We start from the raw sequence: 21,771 nt of genomic DNA, 5'->3' as shown, positions 1-21,771 counted from the left end.
TTAACATGTCCTAAAGTGGTTGTGTGTGTGTGTGTGTGTTAACATGTCCTAACGTGGTTGTGTGTGTGTGTGTGTGTTAACATGTCCTAACGTGGTTGTGTGTGTGTGTGTGTGTTAACATGTCCTAACGTGGTTGTGTGTGTGTGTGTGTGTGTGTGTTAACATGTCCTAACGTGGTTGTGTGGTTGTGTGTGTGTGTGTTAACATGTCCTAACGTGGTTGTGTGTGTGTGTGTGTTAACATGTCCTAACGTGGTTGTGTGTGTGTGTGTTAACATGTCCTAACGTGGTTGTGTGTGTGTGTGTGTTAACATGTTCTAACGTGGTTGTGTGTGTGTGTGTGTGTTAACATGTCCTAACGTGGTTGTGTGTGTGTGTGTGTGTTAACATGTCCTAACGTGGTTGTGTGTGTGTGTGTGTGTTAACATGTCCTAACGTGGTTGTGTGTGTGTGTGTGTGTGTGTGTTAACATGTCCTAACGTGGTTGTGTGGTTGTGTGTGTGTGTGTTAACATGTCCTAACGTGGTTGTGTGTGTGTGTGTGTTAACATGTTCTAACGTGGTTGTGTGTGTGTCCTGCAGGGAAACATGAGTGTCCTATAGACGTGTACTTTGCGATCGACACGTCTGAGACCATCGCCCTGCAAGAACCTCCCCCTGGATCACTGGTGGAGAGCATCAAGGTTCCTCTATTGATTGATTGATCGATTGATTGATTTATTCATTTAGAGCGTTAACCTTCTCAACTTTTACTGCAACACTATAACTACTATATAATCATGTTACATTTAAATATATTTTAATGTAAAGTTACACTGTTTAGCACTTATTTCTAAACGCTTATTTCTAATGCCTTATTGCTCCTTAATGTGTGTGTAGATATTTACAGAGCGTTTTGCAGAGCGTCTGGAGGATGCAGACTATAAAGGACTGGTCCAGATCAGATGGCAGTTAGGGGGACTACACTTCTCCCAGAGACAACAGGTCTTCAGCCGTATACAGGCCAAGGACGCTTTCATACAGGTGGGGCAAATGCACTCACGCACACATACACACACACACACACACACACACACACACACACACACACACACACACACACACACACACACACACACACACAGAAACACACACACACACACACACAGAAACACACACAAACACACATGAACACATACACACACACACACTTACTTACTTAGCACTCACGCACACACACACACACACACACACACACACACACACACACACAGAAACACACACACACACACACACAGAAACACACACACACACACAGGAACACATACACACACACACACACTTACTTACTTACCACTCACGCACACACACACACACACACACACACACACACACACACACACACACACACACACACACACACACACACACACACACACACACACACACACACACACAGGAACACATACACACACATACACACACACACACAGGAACACATACACACACACACACATGTACTTACTTAGCACTCACGCACACACACACACACACACACACACACACACACACAGGAACACATACACACACAGACACAGACATGTACTTACTTAGCACACACGCATACACACGCATACACACGCATACACACGCATACACACACACACACAGACACACACCTACACACATATTAGCAATCAACATAGATTGATTGCTCTTATCCTTTACACCATTTTGGTTTTCATTAAATGTAGGATTTCACCCTGCATGGAGCACAGCATTAAAGACAGCTTTATACAGGTTGAACCTGCATGGAGCACAGCATTAAAGACAGCTTTATACAGGTTGAACCTACAGTACATGGAGCACAACATTAAAGACAGCTTTATACAGGTTGAACCAACATGGAGCACAACATTAAAGACAGTTTCATACGGGTTGAACCTACATCCACTGTTGTTGTTGTTTCAGGAAGTGAGGGGTACACAGTAACGGTTGTTTCAGGAAGTGAGGGGTATACAGTAACTGTTGTTTCAGGAGGTGAGGGGTACACAGTAACGGTTGTTTCAGGAAGTGAGGGGTACACAGTAACGGTTGTTTCAGGAAGTGAGGGGTACACAGTAACGGTTGTTTCAGGAGGTGAGGGGTACACAGTAACGGTTGTTTCAGGAAGTGAGGGGTACACAGTAACGGTTGTTTCAGGAAGTGAGGGGTACACAGTAACGGTTGTTTCAGGAAGTGAGGGGTATACAGTAACGGTTGTTTCAGGAAGTGAGGGGTACACAGTAACTGTTGTTTCAGGAGGTGAGGGGTACACAGTAACGGTTGTTTCAGGAAGTGAGGGGTACACAGTAACGGTTGTTTCAGGAAGTGAGGGGTACACAGTAACGGTTGTTTCAGGAGGTGAGGGGTACACAGTAACGGTTGTTTCAGGAAGTGAGGGGTACACAGTAACGGTTGTTTCAGGAAGTGAGGGGTATACAGTAACGGTTGTTTCAGGAAGTGAGGGGTACACAGTAACTGTTGTTTCAGGAAGTGAGGGGTATACAGTAACGGTTGTTTCAGGAAGTGAGGGGTATACAGTAACTGTTGTTTCAGGAAGTGAGGGGTATACAGTAACGGTTGTTTCAGGAAGTGAGGGGTATACAGTAACGGTTGTTTCAGGAAGTGAGGGGTACACAGTAACTGTTGTTTCAGGAAGTGAGGGGTACACAGTAACGGTTGTTTCAGGAAGTCAGGGGTATACAGTAACTGTTGTTTCAGGAGGTGAGGGGTAAACAGTAACGGTTGTTTCAGGAAGTGAGGGGTATACAGTAACGGTTGTTTCAGGAAGTGAGGGGTATACAGTAACTGTTGTTTCAGGAAGTGAGGGGTACACAGTAACGGTTGTTTCAGGAAGTGAGGGGTATACAGTAACGGTTGTTTCAGGAAGTGAGGGGTACACAGTAACTGTTGTTTCAGGAAGTGAGGGGTACACAGTAACGGTTGTTTCAGGAAGTGAGGGGTACACAGTAACTGTTGTTTCAGGAGGTGAGGGGTACACAGTAACGGTTGTTTCAGGAAGTGAGGGGTATACAGTAACTGTTGTTTCAGGAGGTGAGGGGTACACAGTAACGGTTGTTTCAGGAAGTGAGGGGTATACAGTAACGGTTGTTTCAGGAAGTGAGGGGTATACAGTAACTGTTGTTTCAGGAAGTGAGGGGTATACAGTAACTGTTGTTTCAGGAAGTGAGGGGTATACAGTAACTGTTGTTTCAGGAAGTGAGGGGTATACAGTAACGGTTGTTTCAGGAAGTGAGGGGTATACAGTAACGGTTGTTTCAGGAAGTGAGGGGTACACAGTAACGGTTGTTTCAGGAAGTGAGGGGTATACAGTAACGGTTGTTTCAGGAAGTGAGGGGTATACAGTAACTGTTGTTTCAGGAGGTGAGGGGTACACAGTAACGGTTGTTTCAGGAAGTGAGGGGTATACAGTAACGGTTGTTTCAGGAAGTGAGGGGTATACAGTAACTGTTGTTTCAGGAAGTGAGGGGTATACAGTAACGGTTGTTTCAGGAAGTCAGGGGTATACAGTAACGGTTGTTTCAGGAAGTGAGGGGTATATATTAACTGTTGTTTCAGGAGGTAAAGGGTATACAGTAACTGTTCTTGTTGTTTCAGGAAGTGAGGGGTATACAGTAACGGTTGTTTCAGGAAGTGAGGGGTATACAGTAACTGTTGTTTCAGGAAGTGAGGGGTATACAGTAACTGTTGTTTCAGGAAGTGAGGGGTATACAGTAACGGTTGTTTCAGGAAGTCAGGGGTATACAGTAACGGTTGTTTCAGGAAGTGAGGGGTATACAGTAACTGTTGTTTCAGGAAGTGAGGGGTATACAGTAACTGTTGTTTCAGGAAGTGAGGGGTATACAGTAACGGTTGTTTCAGGAAGTCAGGGGTATACAGTAACGGTTGTTTCAGGAAGTGAGGGGTATATATTAACTGTTGTTTCAGGAGGTGAGGGGTATACAGTAACTGTTCTTGTTGTTTCAGGAAGTGAGGGGTATATAGTAACTGTTGTTTCAGGAAGTGAGGGGTATACAGTAACTGTTCTTGTTGTTTCAGGGGGTGAGGGGTATATATTAACTGTTCTTGTTGTTTCAGGGGGTGAGGGGTGTCCGGTATCTTGGTAAGGGAACCTACATCGACTGCGCTCTCGCCAACATGACACAGGAAATTACACGCTCGCCTTCCGACCCCGGAGCGCTGCGATTCGCTGTCATCATCACCGATGGTCACGTGACAGGAAACCCCTGCGGCGGGGTGAAGGTGACGGCAGAGCGGGCGCGCGACGAGGGCATCAGAATGTTTGTGGTCGCAGCAACGAAGAACGTGGACGAGACGGGTCTGAGGGAGATCGCTAACTCTCCGGCCAACGTCTACAGAAGAGACTTCCTGGCTGTCGATCTCAGTGGCAACAACGCTGTTATACAGCAAGACACTATAGACCGCATCATCAAGACCATGGTAACACACACACACACACTAACACACACACACACACTAACACACACACACACTAACACACACACACACACTAACACACACACACACACTAACACACACACACACTAACACACACACACACACACACACTAACACACACACACACTAACACACACACACACTAACACACACACACACTAACACACACACACACTAACACACACACACACACTAACACACACACACACTAACACACAAACACACACTAACACACACACACACTAACACACACACACACTAACACACACACACACTAACACACACACACACACTAACACACACACACTAACACACACACTAACACACACACACACTAACACACACACTAACACACACACACTAACACACACACACACTAACACACACACTAACACGCACACACAAACTAACACGCACACACATACTAACACACACACACTAAAACACACACACACACACACACTGACACACACAGTAACACACACTAACACACATACACACTAACACACACACTAACACACACACACTGACACACACACACTAACACACATACACACGAACACACACACACACACACTAACACACACACACTGACACACACACATACACGAACACACACACACACTAACATACACACACTGACACACACACACTAATACACACACACACTAACACACACACACACTAACACACACTCACTAACACACATACAGACGAACACACACACACACTAACACACACACACACTAACACACACACACACGAACACACACACACACACTAACACACACACACTGACACACACACACACACTAACACACACACTAACACACATACACACTAACACACACACACACTAACATACACACACTAACACACACACTAACACACACACTAACACACACTAACACACATACACACTAACACACACACACACTAACACACACACACACACACTAACACACACACTAACACACACTAACATACACACACTAACACACACACTAACACACACACTAACAAACACACACTGACACACACACTAACACACTGTGATGATGATGTACTAGTTTTATATTCAAACTCTTCATCTTGTCTTTTTCCAGACCCATCTGGCCTATCAGGAGGTGAGTCTGAGAGCAACAATATCCCCATTACCTAGAATCACCGTACCAGTGTAATATACCTGAGGATATACCATGATATATACACTATATATACACTATATATACACTATATATACACTATATATACACTATATATACACTATATATACACTATATATACACTATATATACACTATATATACACTATATATACACTATATATACACTATATATACACTATATATACACTATATATACACTATATATACACTATATATACACTATATATACAAAAGTATGCGGACAGCCCTTGAAATTAGTGGATTCGGCTATTTCAGCCATACCCGTTGCTGACAGGTGTATAAAATCAAGCACACAGCCGTGCAATCTCCATAGACAAACATTGGCAGTAGAATGGCCTTACTGAAGAGCTCAGTGACTTTCAACACGGCACCGTCATAGGATGCCACCTTTCCATTAAGTCAGTTCGTCAAATTGCTGCCCTGCTAGAGCTGCCCCGGTCAACTGTAAGTGCTGTTATTGTGAAGTGGAAACGTCTAGGAGCAACAACGGCTCAGCCGCGAAGTGGTAGGCCACACAAGCTCACAGAACGAGACCGCTAAGTGCTGAAGCGCATAGCGTGTAAGAATCGTATGTCCTCGGTTGCAACACTCACTACCGAGTTCCAAACTGCCTCTGGAAGCAACGTCAGCACAATAACTGTTCATCGCGAGCTTCATGAAATGGGTTTCCATGGCCGAGCAGCCACACACAAACCTAAGCTCACCATGTGCAACGCCAAGCGTCGGCTGGAGTGGTGTAAAGCTCGCCACCATTGGACTCTGGAGCGATGGAAACGCGTTCTCTGGAGTGATGAATCACACTTCACCATCTGGCAGTCCGACGGACGAATCTGGGTTTGGCGGATGCCAGGAGAACGCTACCTGCGCGAATGCATAGTGCCAACTGTAAAGTTTGGTGGAAGAGCAATAATGTCCTGGGGCTGTTTTTCATGGTTCGGGCTCGGCCCCTTATTTCCAGTGAAGAGAAATCTTAACGCTACAGCATACAATTACATTCTACACAATTCTGTGCTTCCAACTTTGTGGCAACAGTTTGGGGAAGGCCATTTCCTGTTTCAGCATGACAATGCCCCTGTGCAGAAAGCGAGGTCCATACAGAAATGGTTTGTCGAGATCGGTGTGGAAGAACTTGACTGGCCTTCACAGAGCCCTGATCTCAACCCCATCAAACACCTTTGGGATGAATTGGAATGCAGACTGTGAGCCAGGCTTAATCGCCCAACATCAGTGTCCGACCTCACTAATGCTCTTGTGGCTGAATGGAAGCAAGTCCCCCGCAGCAATGTTCCAACATCTAGTGGAAAGCCTTCCCAGAAGAGTGGAGGCTGTTATAGCAGCAGAGGGGGGACCAACTCCATATTAATGCCCATGATTTTGGAATGAGACGTTCGACAAGCAGGTGTTCACATACTTTTGGTCATGTAGTGTATGTATATATATGTATATATGTACAGTAGAGGTTTGATATTTATTTATTGATTGATTGATTGATACTGGATGTCTCTGTTTATCCCTGGCTGATTAATTGATTGATTGATACTAGATATCTCTGTCTCTCCCTGGCTGATTGATTGATACTAGATGTCTCTGTTTCTCTCTGTCTGATTGATTGATTGATTGATACTAGATGTCTCTGTCTCTCCCATGTTAGTGCTACCAGGTGAAGTGTCTGGAGACAGAAGGACCTCCTGGTCCCAAGGGACACAGTGGACACAAGGTACAGACACACACAGACAGACACACACAGACAGACACACACAGACAGACACACACAGACAGACACACACAGACAGACACACACAGACAGACACACACACAGACAGACACACACAGACAGACACACACACAGACAGACACACACAGACAGACACACACACAGACAGACACACACAGACAGACACACACACAGACAGACACACACAGACAGACACACACACAGACAGACACACACAGACAGACACACACAGACAGACACACACAGACAGACACACACAGACAGACACACACACACAGACAGACACACACACAGACAGACAAGACACACACAGACAGACACACACAGACAGACACACACAGACACACACACACAAACAGACTCACACAGACAGACACACACACAGACAGACACACACAGACAGACACACACAGACAGACACACACACAGACAGACACACACAGACAGACAAGACACACACAGACAGACACACACAGACAGACACACACACACAGACAGACAGACACAAACAGACACACACAGACAGACACACACAGACAGACACACACACAGACAGACAGACACACACAGACAGACAAGACACACACAGACAGACACACACAGACAGACACACACACAGACAGACACACACAGACAGACACACACACAGACAGACAGACACACACAGACAGACACACACACAGACAGACAAGACACACACAGACAGAAACACACAGACAGACACACACAGACAGACACACACAGACAGACACACACACAGACAGACACACACAGACAGAAACACACAGACAGACACACACAGACAGACACACACAGACAGACACACACAGACAGACACACACACAGACAGACACACACAGACAGAAACACACAGACAGACACACACAGACAGACACACACAGACAGACTCACACAGACAGACACACACAGACAGACACACACAGGACAAAATAGACAAGGAGGGATCTTTACGTCGGTAAAATGCATTATGCAAGAAATGTTGGTGGAAACGCTTTTATGCGCACATATTGATATAATAACGATCATATGGAAGTAAAGTTGGAGTCACACGATGTCATGTGCGACGTGAACGCGGTAGGCGAAGTCAAACGCAGGACACCGAGCTACTGGAAACGATACTTTACTAACAAAGTAACCAGAGTACAAAACAACCTCCAAACAGGGAGGAAAATAACCCGCACAATAAACTACTGCCGAAATGACGAAAACAATCACACACAATGAAAGACAGAGGGTTATATAGGGAAATACAATACAACAATAATGGGAAACAGGTGTACACAATCAAGACCAAACAAGACAAACCCAGAAACATAGATCGGTAGCAGCTAGTACACCGAAGCCTGCCCGAGCAAGGAGGAGGGGCAGCCTCGGCTGAATCCGTGACACACGATGACATGTTGTGTGGTCCTCCCGCTATGAACCATGCAGTTTATTAGGCTACAGATGAAATAAGTTATAAATGAACAAATCAAAATAATTCCATAATAATGTCATCATGTAGATCCAGAATCAGCGAGCTGAATCAGCGAGCGCACCTGCCAATACCGGAGTGGGCACCACTCATTGTATAAAACCATCAGTAGAGTTGGAAATGGAAACCCATTTAACTTGTATTTTTTATTCGGTAGATGGGGATTTAACCGCAAATTGTATTTTTATCTGCATTACGTCATCACGCACAGCATTTTATCTGCAACAAGTCAATTTGATGGAAACATCTCTGGTGGGGAAATGCGCATATTGTTTTAAGCAGATTTTAGAATATTTGCATGAATATATGTTGCCAATTGGATGGAAACCTAGCTATAGTGACAACTGCAAATAATACTTCAATGTAAATGTAATGAAAAATAATATAGAAACGTATTTAAATGTAGCATTTCAACAACAAACACTCTGAAGCCTGCACATCTTTTACAGCCATTGTCTTGTTGTTGCTCAAGTGGTTTGAGATTTCCATGTTTTCTAATGGTAGTCAATTCCTTTGGGTCTTAATTTTCCTGGTGCTCATCTCTCTGTCTGTCCAACCATCTGCAATGCATCAATGCATCATCATCATCATCGGCCAAAGGGATCACACCAACACTCTCTCTCCTCAGATTTTTTATACATTCAGCAATTAGCAAGAGCAAGCTGGCTTCTCTCCTCGAATGGGCCAATATAGTAGGCTATTGGGCCTAGTAAAACAAATAGAATAGGCTATTGGGCCTAGTAAAACAAATGGAATAGGCTATTGGGCCTAGTAAAACAAATGGAATAGGCTATTGGGCCTAGTAAAACAAATGGAATAGGCTATTGGGCCTAGTAAAACAAATGGAATAGGCTATTGGGCCTAGTAAAACAAATGGAATAGGCTATTGGGCCTAGTAAAACAAATGGAATAGGCTATTGGGCCTAGTAAAACAAATGGAATAGGCTATTGGGCCTAGTAAAACAAATAGAATAGGCTATTGGGCCTAGTAAAACAAATGCTAAAAATAAATGTTGTATAGCTATTGTAGCCTATAGATTTCACAAGAAGAGGACTAGCGGAAAGCCTTGCGTAGCCTATAGCCAATTGCGCACCGTAACAGCTGGAAGAGAGAGGCTAGAAATGTGTCGCCGAAATAAGAAGCTAAATATTAGCTAGATATTAGGCCATTCATTAGCTAAATATGATATGTATGTAGGCCTACCTGTCAAAGTGAAAGAAAATGAGTGAACAGATGATGAAACGGCAGATCTGTGAGTTCCTCCAGGCTGCGCTCTGCAGTCCCTGGGCACGCAAAGCTCCGCTATTGATTAGGTCTACGTTTAGTTGTTAGACAATAACATGATTCTACCCGGGCTACAACAACACAGTGCAATGGGGAATGTACATTTACATTTACATTTACGTCATTTAGCAGACGCTCTTATCCAGAGCGACTTACAAATTGGTACATTCACCTTATAGCCAGTGGGATAACCACTTTACAATGTATTTTTTTTTTCGGGGGGGGGGGGGGGGGGGGGGATGGGGTAAGTGGGTGGGGGGGGGGTGGGGGTGGGTAGAAGGATTACTTTATCCTATCCCAGGTATTCCTTAAAGAGGTGGGGTTTCAAATGTCTCCGGAAGGTGGTGAGTGACTCCGCTTTCCTGGCGTCGTGAGGGAGCTTGTTCCACCATTGGGGTGCCAGAGCAGCGAACAGTTTTGACTAGGTTCAGCTTGAGGTGGTGATCCGTCATCCATACTGATATGTCTGCCAGACATGCAGAGATGCGATTCGCCACCTGGTTATCAGAAGGGGGAAAGGAGAAGATTAGTTGTGTGCCGTCTGCGTAGCAATGATAGGAGAGGCCATGTGAGGATATGACAGAGCCAAGTGTCTTGGTGTATAGCGAGAATAGGAGAGGGCCTAGAACTGAGCCCTGGGGGACACCAGTGGTGAGAGCACGTGGTGCGGAGACAGCTTCTCGCCACGCCACTTGGTATTAGCGACCAGTAAGTTAGGACACAATCCAAGAGTGAGCCGCGCCGGAGATGCCCAGCTCGGAGAGGGTGGAGAGGAGGATCTGATGGTTCACAGTATCAAAGGCAGCAGACAGGTCTAGAAGGACAAGAGCAGAGGAGAGAGAGTTAGCTTTAGCAGTGCGGAGAGCCTCCGTGACACAGAGAAGAGCAGTCTCAGTTGAATGACCAGTCTTCAAACCTGACTGGTTTGGATCAAGAAGGTCATCCTGAGAGAGATAGCAAGAGAGTTGGCTAAAGACGGCACGCTCAATAGTTTTGGAGAGAAAAGAAAGAAGGTATACTGGTCTGTAGTTGTTGACATCAGAGGGATCGAGTGTTGGTTTTTTGAGAAGGGGTGCAACTCTCGCTCTCTTGAAGACGGAAGGGACATAGCCAGCGGTCAAGGATGAGTTGATCAGCGAGGTGAGGTAAGGGAGAAGGTCACCGGAGATGGTCTGGAGAAGAGAGGAGGGGATAGGGTCAAGCGGGCAGGTTGTTGGGCGGCCGGCCGTCACAAGTCGCAAGATTTTATCTGGAGAGAGAGGGGAGAAAGAAGTCAAAGCATAGGGTAGGGCAGTGTGAGCAGAACCAGCAGTGTCATTTGACTTAACAAACGAGGATTGGATGTCGTCAACCTTCTTTTCAAAATGGTTGACGAAGTCATCCACAGAGAGGGAGAAGGGGGGGAGGGGGAGGAGGATTCAGCAGGGAGGAGAAGGTGGCAAAGAGCTTCCTAGGGTTAGAGGCAGATGCTTGGAATTTAGAGTGGTAGAAAGTGGCCTTAGCAGCAGAAACAGATGAAGAAAATGTAGAGAGGAGGGAGTGAAAAGATGCCAGGTCCGCAGGGAGTCTAGTTTTCCTCCATTTCCGCTCGGCTGCCCGGAGCCCTGTTCTGTGAGCTCGCAATGAGTCATCAAGCCACGGAGCTGGAGGGGAGGACCGAGCCGGCCGGGAGGATAGGGGACATAGAGAGTCAAAGGATGCAGAAAGGGAGGAGAGGAGGGTTGAGGAGGCAGAATCAGGAGATTGGAGGGAGAAGGATTGAGCAGAGGGAAGAGATGATAGGATGGAAGAGGAGAGAGTAGCGGGAGAGAGAGAGCGAAGGTTGCGACGGCCCATTACCATCTGAGTAGGGGCAGAGTGAGTAGTGTTGGAGGAGAGCGAGAGAGAAAAGGATACAAAGTAGTGGTCGGAGACATGGAGGGGAGTTGCAGTGAGATTAGTAGAAGAACAGCATCTAGTAAAGATGAGGTCAAGCGTATTGCCTGCCTTGTGAGTAGGGGGGGGACAGTGAGAGGGTGAGGTCAAAAGAGGAGAGGAGTGGAAAGAAGGAGGCAGAGAGAAATGAGTCAAAGGTAGACGAAGGGAGGTTGAAGTCCCCCAGAACTGTGAGGGGTGAGCCATCCTCAGGAAAGGAACTTATCAAAGCAATAAATGTATCATTGTTATCAAGTGACTACACTATTGTCTAGAGCTGTAAACTGCAGTGATGTAATTTGAATAACCGCCTAAATGTCCTGTTTCGAATGCCTGTTAATGCCAAAATACCCCCCCTAGGCCATTTGGATCAGTTTGGATGTGTTCTCGACAGGTAGTCAACAGGTAGTAGGCCACTAATATTGTGTATTTTGTCAGACTGTAGACCTATCGGCGTTAGGAAAATATGGTCTTCTTCTGACACTGAGATGTGCTGTCTGTCGTGGATCTTCAGTCTCCCAAGTCGTCCTATAATTAATGCGGCCACCAATATGCTCCACATGCCCAGTTATTCAGGAAAGCTCCCCCCGCGCTCTGCCTCCTCTCCCCTTCCTCGGGCACCTGGAGTCTCCTGTAGCTCAGTTGGTAGAGCATGGCGCTTGCAACGCCAGGGTTGTGGGTTCGATTCCCACGGGGGGCCATCATGAAAAATGTATGCACTCACTAACTGTAAGTCGCTCTGGATAAGAGCGTCTGCTAAATGACTAAAATGTAGAGTGATTCAACAGAACCTGTGTGTTGTGATAATTGTGTTGTTTGCTGTATAACCTGTCAGTTCATATGTCTTGCCACCGAGATATATAGCCCTAATGCCGAGACAATAAGAAGACACAGTGGGAAGAATAAATTCAACCACACCTTTGTTTCATCCCAAAACCAGAGAGCACCATCTGTCCGGTGAAGTCCACAAAGCATATTGCATGTAACAAACAGTTACATGACCTACAGCACGGTCAAGTAAGGTAATGTTTCCGACAGCTAAACAACTATTGATTTAGTACCACGGAGAGTTACCGCATGTCGCAAAGAAAACAGGAGCTGCCTCCACTATTCCAGAACCATTTCAACTTCAACATTTCAACATCATCTAATCACCTATGCTTAGTCTAATACAGTTGAAACTAAAATATACAAAAAAACATTTAGTCCAATCAACATAAGCTAAATATCATGTGGCTGTCCATGGTAGTGATTTATGTGTGTGTGTGTGTGTGTGTGTGCGTGTGCGTGTGCGTGCGTGTGTGTGTGCCCGTGCTATAGGTTAAAATACTTGCTCGCTAGCCTAACTTCCTTTCATGGACAACAATTAGCCAGCTAGTTAACATTAGCCTTCTACATCTAGCTACATGTTGAACTTCCATCCTCTCAGGTCAGGGGCACAATGTATGAATTTATGGTTGGATCAGAATCACTGTTATAATCATTGGCCAGTACGGAGAATTAAGTAAAACCACAAGTCCAAATCCCTATCTACATCCATGGCTAATTTAGGAAAGGGACAATTTTAGCTAGCTAGCTAGCCAACCGGAGGACAACAACACAACGAGATGCAACAATTCAAGTTTTTTTCTGTCGATGACGTTTTGTCTTCTGATGTGATGTGATTGGTCTGAAGCCAAATCCAAACTGGCTTCCCTTGACACTTTTATTTGGTGCGCCAGGACCATTCACAGCTTACGCAGTTTGCGTCATGGTTATAGTTATCGTTATAGTTACAGACCGTAAGACTGGACTATGTGTATTCTGACTCTGTTGTGTGTTACAGGGGGTCAAAGGAGACAACGGCGACCCCGGTCCTAAAGGTGAGAGAGGAAGACAGGGCGACCCCGGCATCGAGGGTCACATCGGTCAACCAGGAGTCAAGGCAAGTCTCCATGCTCCTCCCATTCACACACACTACCAGTAATTATGCATGCTAAAGATGCACATGTGACCAATGATACCAGTAATAATGTGTGTTGTTTCCCTGATGTCTGTTGTTCTGTTTTCTGTTGTGTTCCTTTAGGGGGAAATCGGTCTGAAGGGTGAAAAGGTGAAATCAATATTTCATTAGATGTTAATGATTGATGATCAGATCTGCTCCAGGTGACGTATTGCTGTGTGTTGTCAGGGGGGGATAGGAGCTGAGGGGATGAAGGGTGTGGTCGGCCTCGCTGGACGCAACGGGACAGACGGACAGAAGGGGAAGATCGGACGCATCGGCGCTCCCGGCTGCAAAGGAGATCCAGGAGACAGGGTATGTTCTGAGAAACCTGACGTAACATAACATCAACATTTATTATATGTCCTATTACTAACACCACTATTGGCTTGATATTTAATTGAGTTGTCAACAAACTTGAATTGTACTTCAAGTAAACCAACCCTTGAAATCATGTTGTTGATTTGTGGTTGAAATCTGGTTGAAATTAGTGTACATTGACCACTATTTGCCCAGTATGCAGTGTGTGTGTTATATAATTACATGTGTGTGTGTGTGTCTGTGTGTGTGTTATATAATTATGTGTGTGTGTGTGTGTCTGTGTGTGTGTCTGTGTGTGTCTCTGACAACAGGGTCCTGATGGTCACCCAGGAGACGTGGGCGATGGTGGACTTCCTGGAACAGACGGAGAGAAGGTACGTGTTTGAGATAGAAAATAATTGTACAAATAAAACTAGAACAACACCTTTGCTGCTTGGACCCTAGTTATATTATATAGGTACTGTATATATATGTTAAACAATCATTGTGTTTGTGTCTTCAGGGAGATTCTGGTCGACCAGGAAGAGCAGGCCCCCTCGGCCCAGTGGGAGACGCTGGACCTAAGGTAAACAGGAAGTCACTGCACATTATATGATGTCACTTCCTACATCCCAGTGTTCCATACAGCTACGCTCTGACATCAAAGTGATCATACCTGACCTTTGTTGCTCTTCACTGCTCCTCTGCGGTTGTTAGGCCAAGGCTATGGGTCAGAGTTAGAGGTTAAAGGTTAAATAAACCTGTTGTCTGCCTTCTCCTCAGGGTGAGAGAGGGAGTCCTGGCTCACCTGGCTTCCCTGGAGCCAAAGGAACACCAGTAAGAATCTCTACTCCACACAGACTATAACTCTAACTGGCCCCATAATGTAGAATACTGGAGAACTGCATTTATTAAACCAAAACTGATTTCATGTAATCATTTGTGTGTCTCCTCTAGGGAACTGTTGGAGGCCCAGGAGACAAGGGAGAACTGGTGAGACCCTCTGAACCTGCACGATGTCACAGTCAATATGTTCTAGGGAAATAAGCTCTGTGTCTAAATATTGTCTAATGGTTTCTGTCTCTAATGGTTGTGTAATGTTTGTCCAGTGGTGTTGTCTAAAGGTTGTTGTGTTTTAGGGGAGAAGAGGAGACTTTGGGCCGAAGGGGGATCAGGGACCAGATGGTGTTAAAGGAGACAGGGTATGACATAACATCACACACACACACATACACACACACACACACACACACACAAACACACTCTCACTCGCTCTGACACACACACACCCTACCTTGTGTTGTCCTGCTGTGTTTCAGGGAGAGGCGGGGCCTGAGGGGCTGAGAGGACTACCAGGTGAAGTAGGAAACAAAGGAACCAAGGGAGACAACGGACTCCCGGGGCCGCGCGGCCCCCCCGGCTCTTCAGGGGAGGCAGGGAAGAGCGTAGGTTCACCAGTCTGATCACAATGGCTTCCTAATGTGCATGGGTTCCTCTCTGTGTGTGTGTGTATGTGTGTGTGTGTGTGTGTGTGTGTGTGTTTCTGTGTGTGTGTGTGTGTGTGTGTGTGTTTCTGTGTGTTTCTGTGTGTGTGTGTGTGTGTGTGTGTGTGTGTGTGTGTGTGTGTGTGTGTGTGTGTGTGTGTGTGTGTGTTTCTGTGTGTGTGTGTGTGTGTGTGTGTGTGTGTGTGTTTCTGTGTGTGTGTGTGTGTGTGTGTGTGTGTGTGTGTGTGTGTGTGTGTGTGTGTGTGTGTGTGTTTCTGTGTGTGTGTGTGTGTGTGTGTGTGTGTTTCTGTGTGTGTGTGTTTTTCTGTGTGTGTGTGAGTGTGTGTGTGTGTGTGTGTGTGTGTGTGTGTGTGTCTGTGTGTGTGTGTGTGTGTGTGTGTGTGTGTTTTTCTGTGTGTGTGTGTGTGTGTGTGTGTGTGTGTCTGTGTGTGTGTGTGTGTGTGTGTGTGTGTGTGTGTGTGTGTGTGAGTGTGTGTGTGTCTGTGTGTGTGTGTGTGTGTGTGTGTGTGTGTGTGTGTGTGTGTGTGTGTGTGTGTGTGTGTGTGTGTGCGTGTGCGTGTACATGTTGGGTACATGGTCATGTTACTGTGTTATGGTGATATGGTGGCAATTTACAGTAACCATGGGGATGGCATGATAATGTTGCTATGGTAACCACTATCTGTGTAACAGGGTACCCGTGGCGACCCCGGTGATGCTGGACCGAGAGGAGACTCCGGCCTACCAGGACCAAAGGTGTGTGTGTAGTTCTCAGAGTGTGTAGTTCTCAGAGTGTGTAGTTCTCAGAGTGTGTGTAGTTCTCAGTGTGTCTGTAGTTCTCAGAGTGTGTAGTTCTCAGAGTGTGTAGTTCTCAGAGTGTGTGTAGTTCTCAGTGTGTGTGTAGTTCTCAGAGTGTGTGTAGTTCTCAGTGTGTGTAGTTTTCAGAGTGTGTAGTTCTCAGAGTGTGTGTAGTTCTCAGTGTGTGTGTAGTTCTCAGAGTGTGTGTAGTTCTCAGAGTGTGTGTAGTTCTCAGAGTGTGTGTAGTTCTCAGTGTGTGTGTAGTTCTCAGTGTGTGTAGTTCTCAGTGTGTGTGTAGTTCTCAGTGTGTGTGTAGTTCTCAGTGTGTGTTGTTCTCAGTGTGTGTAGTTCTCAGTGTGTGTGTAGTTCTCAGTGTGTGTAGTTCTCAGTGTGTGTAGTTCTCAGTGTGTGTAGTTCTCAGTGTGTGTAGTTCTCAGTGTGTGTGTAGTTCTCAGAATGTGTAGTTCTCAGAGTGTGTAGTTCTCAGTGTGTGTGTAGTTCTCAGTGTGTGTAGTTCTCAGTGTGTGTAGTTCTCAGTGTGTGTAGTTCTCAGTGTGTGTAGTTCTCAGTGTGTGTAGTTCTCAGTGTGTGTAGTTCTCAGAGTGTGTAGTTCTCAGAGTATGTAGTTCTCAGTGTGTGTAGTTCTCAGAGTGTGTAGTTCTCAGTGTGTGTAGTTCTCAGAGTATGTAGTTCTCAGTGTGTGTAGTTCTCAGAGTGTGTAGTTCTCAGTGTGTGTAGTTCTCAGTGTGTGTAGTTCTCAGTGTGTGTAGTTCTCAGTGTGTGTGTAGTTCTCAGAATGTGTAGTTCTCAGAGTGTGTAGTTCTCAGTGTGTGTGTAGTTCTCAGTGTGTGTAGTTCTCAGTGTGTGTAGTTCTCAGTGTGTGTAGTTCTCAGTGTGTGTAGTTCTCAGTGTGTGTAGTTCTCAGTGTGTGTAGTTCTCAGAGTGTGTAGTTCTCAGAGTATGTAGTTCTCAGTGTGTGTAGTTCTCAGAGTGTGTAGTTCTCAGTGTGTGTAGTTCTCAGAGTATGTAGTTCTCAGTGTGTGTAGTTCTCAGAGTGTGTAGTTCTCAGTGTGTGTAGTTCTCAGTGTGTGTTGTTCTCAGTGTGTGTAGTTCTCAGAGTATGTAGTTCTCAGTGTGTGTAGTTCTCAGAGTGTGTAGTTCTCAGTGTGTGTAGTTCTCAGTGTGTGTTGTTCTCAGTGTGTGTAGTTCTCAGTGTGTGTAGTTCTCAGAGTGTGTAGTTCTCAGTGTGTGTGTAGTTCTCAGTGTGTGTAGTTCTCAGAGTGTGTAGTTCAGTGATAATGATGAGGAACAGCATGAACTGCAGATGTTACAGATGAGTGAGATGCAACAGAACAGAGACGTTAAACGATCTTCTAGTTGTTGTGGAAGTCAACACAATATTGCTGCTGACTTCATGCATGGCTGACTCTACCTTTAATGCAGCGTTTCACTACACAGCTGTTTCAAATGATGAACTCATCATCAAGCTTTGATCATTTGAATCAGCTGTGTAGTGCTAGGGTAAAAACCAAAACGTGCACCCAGGGGGACCCAGGTTTGGGAACCCTGCATTAATGTGACTGTTTTACTGTGTTGTAATTGATTGATTGATCTCTGTGCTGATTGATTGATTTCTGTGCTGATTGATTGATGTGCTGATTGATCTCTGTGCTGATTGATCTCTGTGCTGACTGATTGATTGATATCTGTGCGGATTGATTGATTTATTGATTTCTGTGCTGCTGTAGGGCGACGTGGGAAGAGCTGGCTTCAGTTACCCAGGACCAAGAGGACCAACGGTAAACACACACACCAGTGGAGGCTGGTGACTTGAACAATTTAGGATGGGAGACCCACGGTAGAGGCGAGGATCGCACAGAGACAAAGCAGGAATGTGAATGAGAGGGCTACTTCCAGTGTTGGGAAGGGATCACAGCAGTGATTGAATTTGGGTATGAGGGATGAGTTGAGGTGTTCAGAGGCTTGACTTCAGTGCAGAACAGGGGTTGAGGTGTTCATAGGTTTCAGTTCAGGACAGGTTCATCATGGACGGATGGTGTTGGAGAAGAGCTCAACTCTTCCACTGAGGGCAGGACAGGATCTGACTGGCAAGACAAAAACAGGAACACTACACAGTTAGACAAAAGAGATAAGAATGACTTAGTCCAAGCAAGGAGGATATCATTGATCTGTACGTGTAATAATTAGATTGTGTTAGTTGCTGGTTTATATGAAATTTATTTTAAAACTAGACTGACATGGAGGTTTCCTCTAAAGAGACAACAACTACGATTGGACAGTAGAACTCACGGGGCTGAGCTGGCTTTATGCAGGTTTGCAACTGTAGGCCTAATTAAAAATTCACTCAGTCTATGTCATCACTATTGTGTTGATTGATTAATTCCATAATTTTGGATTGAAAAGATCCAGTTAGCCAATCCAGCCCAAATTTGAATATAAACCACATTTGATCACATTCACATTTTGTCCTAACACAGGAAACGGGCTATAAATACATAACATTACCACTTCATTTGCCCTGGCCAGCGGGACAGGGAGCGTAGTGCGCTGTATGCTGCTGTTGTTACTAGCCTTTATCAGACTGACAAATCGTCTTGTTTTCATTCCATAGGCTACAGCATGTCAGATCTCTAATGTTTAGGTGTAGGCTGCTGCAACATTCATGTAAAGAGTTTTTGCTTGTGTCTGTAGGGAGTGATGTGTTAAATAAATAGGCCTATCGGAGGAAAATGGAGAGCGTGCTTTGAGCTTTGCTAGACATGCGTTGTGCCCGGCCCGCGTGACCTGTGATCTCCGTAATCTGATTGTTCAAGACACGCACAGAGCCTGCAGCACTCCGATGTGAAGGACAGAGAACCTGCAGCACTCCGGTGTGAATCACAGAGAACCTGCAGCACTCCGGTGTGAATCACAGAGAACCTGCAACACTCCGGTGTGAAGAACAGAGAACCTGCAACACTCCGCTGTGAAACCCAGAGAACCTGCAGCACTCCGGTGTGAATCACAGAGAACCTGCAACACTCCGGTGTGAATCACAGAGAACCTGCAACACTCCGGTGTGAAACCCAGAGAACCTGCAGCACTCCGGTGTGAATCACAGAGAACCTGCAGCACTCCGGTGTGAATCACAGAGAACCTGCAGCACTCCAGTGTGAATCACAGAGAACCTGCAACACTCCGGTGTGAAACCCAGAGAACCTGCAGCACTCCGGTGTGAATCACAGAGAACCTGCAACACTCCGGTGTGAATCACAGAGAACCTGCAGCACTCCGGTGTGAATCACAGGAACATCAGCAACAACACAGTAACCTACTTCGTTTTTAACTTGAAGTCAATAGGCCTACTTTTTATTAAATACACCCTTAGATTGCAATATCTACAAAGATAACATATGGAATTGTTTTTAAGATGGTCATAAAATGTATCATTGAGTCGTTTGATTTGGAATTATAGGACCCCTGTTGGTATAAAAAAATATATAGAAAAAAAGTATTTGATAAAACATTGAATCTGGCCTTTACTGCTAAAGCCCAGAGAAACGCACTGAGTAACACATTCAGAAATGGCAAAAAAGACAGTAAAAAAAATACATCATAAGGAAAAACGTTTTGAAGTATATCTAGGAGATATAAGAAAACTTAGGGGGGAAAATCGTTTTTTTCAGACCCATGTTTGGCCACATTATTTTTGCCACAATTGAACCCCTATGCACATTTTAGCCCTTTTTACAGCCAGGTACTGGGGTTCCCTTTAGATGACTCCCTTGGAGCGTGTGTTCTTCCTTGAGAAGAATAATTGACACCTTCGTATTCGTGAGAGTTTTACCCTTTTGATATCGGTGACATATTAGTTTGTAGATCCAACGGTTCGGTCTGGACAGTCGGTTCTAGAAACGTTCCTGAATAAAGCCCTGATTATCCACATACCTGACGATAACTGACAATTGTGAGCTGATGTCTGTGGTTTCTTCCATAAAAACGCATTAACCTTTCTTTAAGTCTCACTAATGGATGATGTGATGGAAGCTGTCAAACTATCAAACTATCAAACTATCAAATCATCCTGAATTGATTTGGACATCCCAGAGAAGACAGTAGAAACCTCCATATGCTCAGCAAGTAAAGCATCGTAAAGCATGCAATTACCTCTTCAAAATATTCCTTGTAGTTGCCCTTGTTAGCTGAACTTTCCCTCTCATCGTGTCCCCTAAAAGCCAATTCTTGCCCAAAATGCAATAGTCTAGTGTCCATAAAGCTGCTTGAAAAGCTGTTTTTAAACTGTTTCTGCTTGTCATTGTGTTGCACAGTTTGAATACGCAGAGCTTCGTCCATTACGTCCATTACATGATCGATGCAGATTATTCCCAGAAGCTTGAATCTGATGTGGCCAATGAAAGGGGTTCTTCAACCGAACACCCAGAAGCTTGAATCTGATGTGGCCAATGAAAGGGGTTCTTCAACCAAACACCCAGAAGCTTGAATCTGATGTGGCCAATGAAAGGGGTTCTTCAACCGAACACCCAGAAGCTTGAATCTGATGTGGCCAATGAAAGGGGTTCTTCAACCGAACACCCAGAAGCTTGAATCTGATGTGGCCAATGAAAGGGGTTCTTCAACCGAACATCCAGAAGCTTGAATCTGATGTGGCCAATGAAAGGGGTTCTTCAACCGAACATCCAGAAGCTTGAATCTGATGTGGCCAATGAAAGGGGTTCTTCAACCGAACACCCAGTTAATCCACTACATTGTCATTAGCATTAGCTAGCCATTCTAGCTAACTGCCCTATGGTAGCTAGCTAGCTACTTTCTACTGAAGTTAAGCAAGGCAAACTGAAATAAAATGCAATAACTCGACACAAAAATAAAGTTCTAAAACCAAGAAAACAATATATAATCTACCTCCTGTAGTTTGAAGGAACTAATTTGAATTGAATAACATCATAAAAATGCTAAACTATTCCCTATCTCATCCAACAATGTCAACAACTCACCAAGCTTCTAAATTACAGGTGTATGTAGTACTAGGTTCATTCTCTGTTCCTTTGATTGGATGAACCTGTTCATACTTCGA

At 45.0% G+C, this 21,771-nt stretch overlaps 1 protein-coding gene across 1 annotated transcript in view; it reads left to right on the top strand.

The window, feature by feature from the left end:
- Window positions 1–580: 580 nt before the first annotated feature.
- Window positions 581–21,771, top strand: part of LOC311146347 (collagen alpha-2(VI) chain-like) — a gene marked incomplete at its 5' end in the record, with an annotated part of 38,578 nt that continues 17,387 nt past the window's right edge. The window contains 16 exons of the mRNA XM_084182830.1: window positions 581–681; window positions 878–1,021; window positions 4,118–4,480; window positions 5,605–5,625; window positions 7,339–7,404; window positions 13,942–14,040; window positions 14,182–14,208; window positions 14,287–14,412; window positions 14,730–14,792; window positions 14,921–14,983; window positions 15,181–15,234; window positions 15,355–15,390; window positions 15,537–15,599; window positions 15,717–15,842; window positions 16,575–16,637; window positions 18,428–18,478. Of these exons, the coding sequence (XP_084038956.1) occupies window positions 581–681; window positions 878–1,021; window positions 4,118–4,480; window positions 5,605–5,625; window positions 7,339–7,404; window positions 13,942–14,040; window positions 14,182–14,208; window positions 14,287–14,412; window positions 14,730–14,792; window positions 14,921–14,983; window positions 15,181–15,234; window positions 15,355–15,390; window positions 15,537–15,599; window positions 15,717–15,842; window positions 16,575–16,637; window positions 18,428–18,478 (1,466 nt within the window). The remainder of the gene's footprint in view (window positions 682–877; window positions 1,022–4,117; window positions 4,481–5,604; window positions 5,626–7,338; window positions 7,405–13,941; window positions 14,041–14,181; window positions 14,209–14,286; window positions 14,413–14,729; window positions 14,793–14,920; window positions 14,984–15,180; window positions 15,235–15,354; window positions 15,391–15,536; window positions 15,600–15,716; window positions 15,843–16,574; window positions 16,638–18,427; window positions 18,479–21,771) is intronic.

Source organism: Coregonus lavaretus (genome assembly GCF_964263955.1).
Source record: "Coregonus lavaretus genome assembly, chromosome: 19".
Lineage (NCBI taxonomy): Eukaryota > Metazoa > Chordata > Actinopteri > Salmoniformes > Salmonidae > Coregonus > Coregonus lavaretus.
The sequence above is the reverse complement of the archived record's forward strand: the minus strand, read 5'-3'. Positions and strand labels throughout refer to the sequence as shown.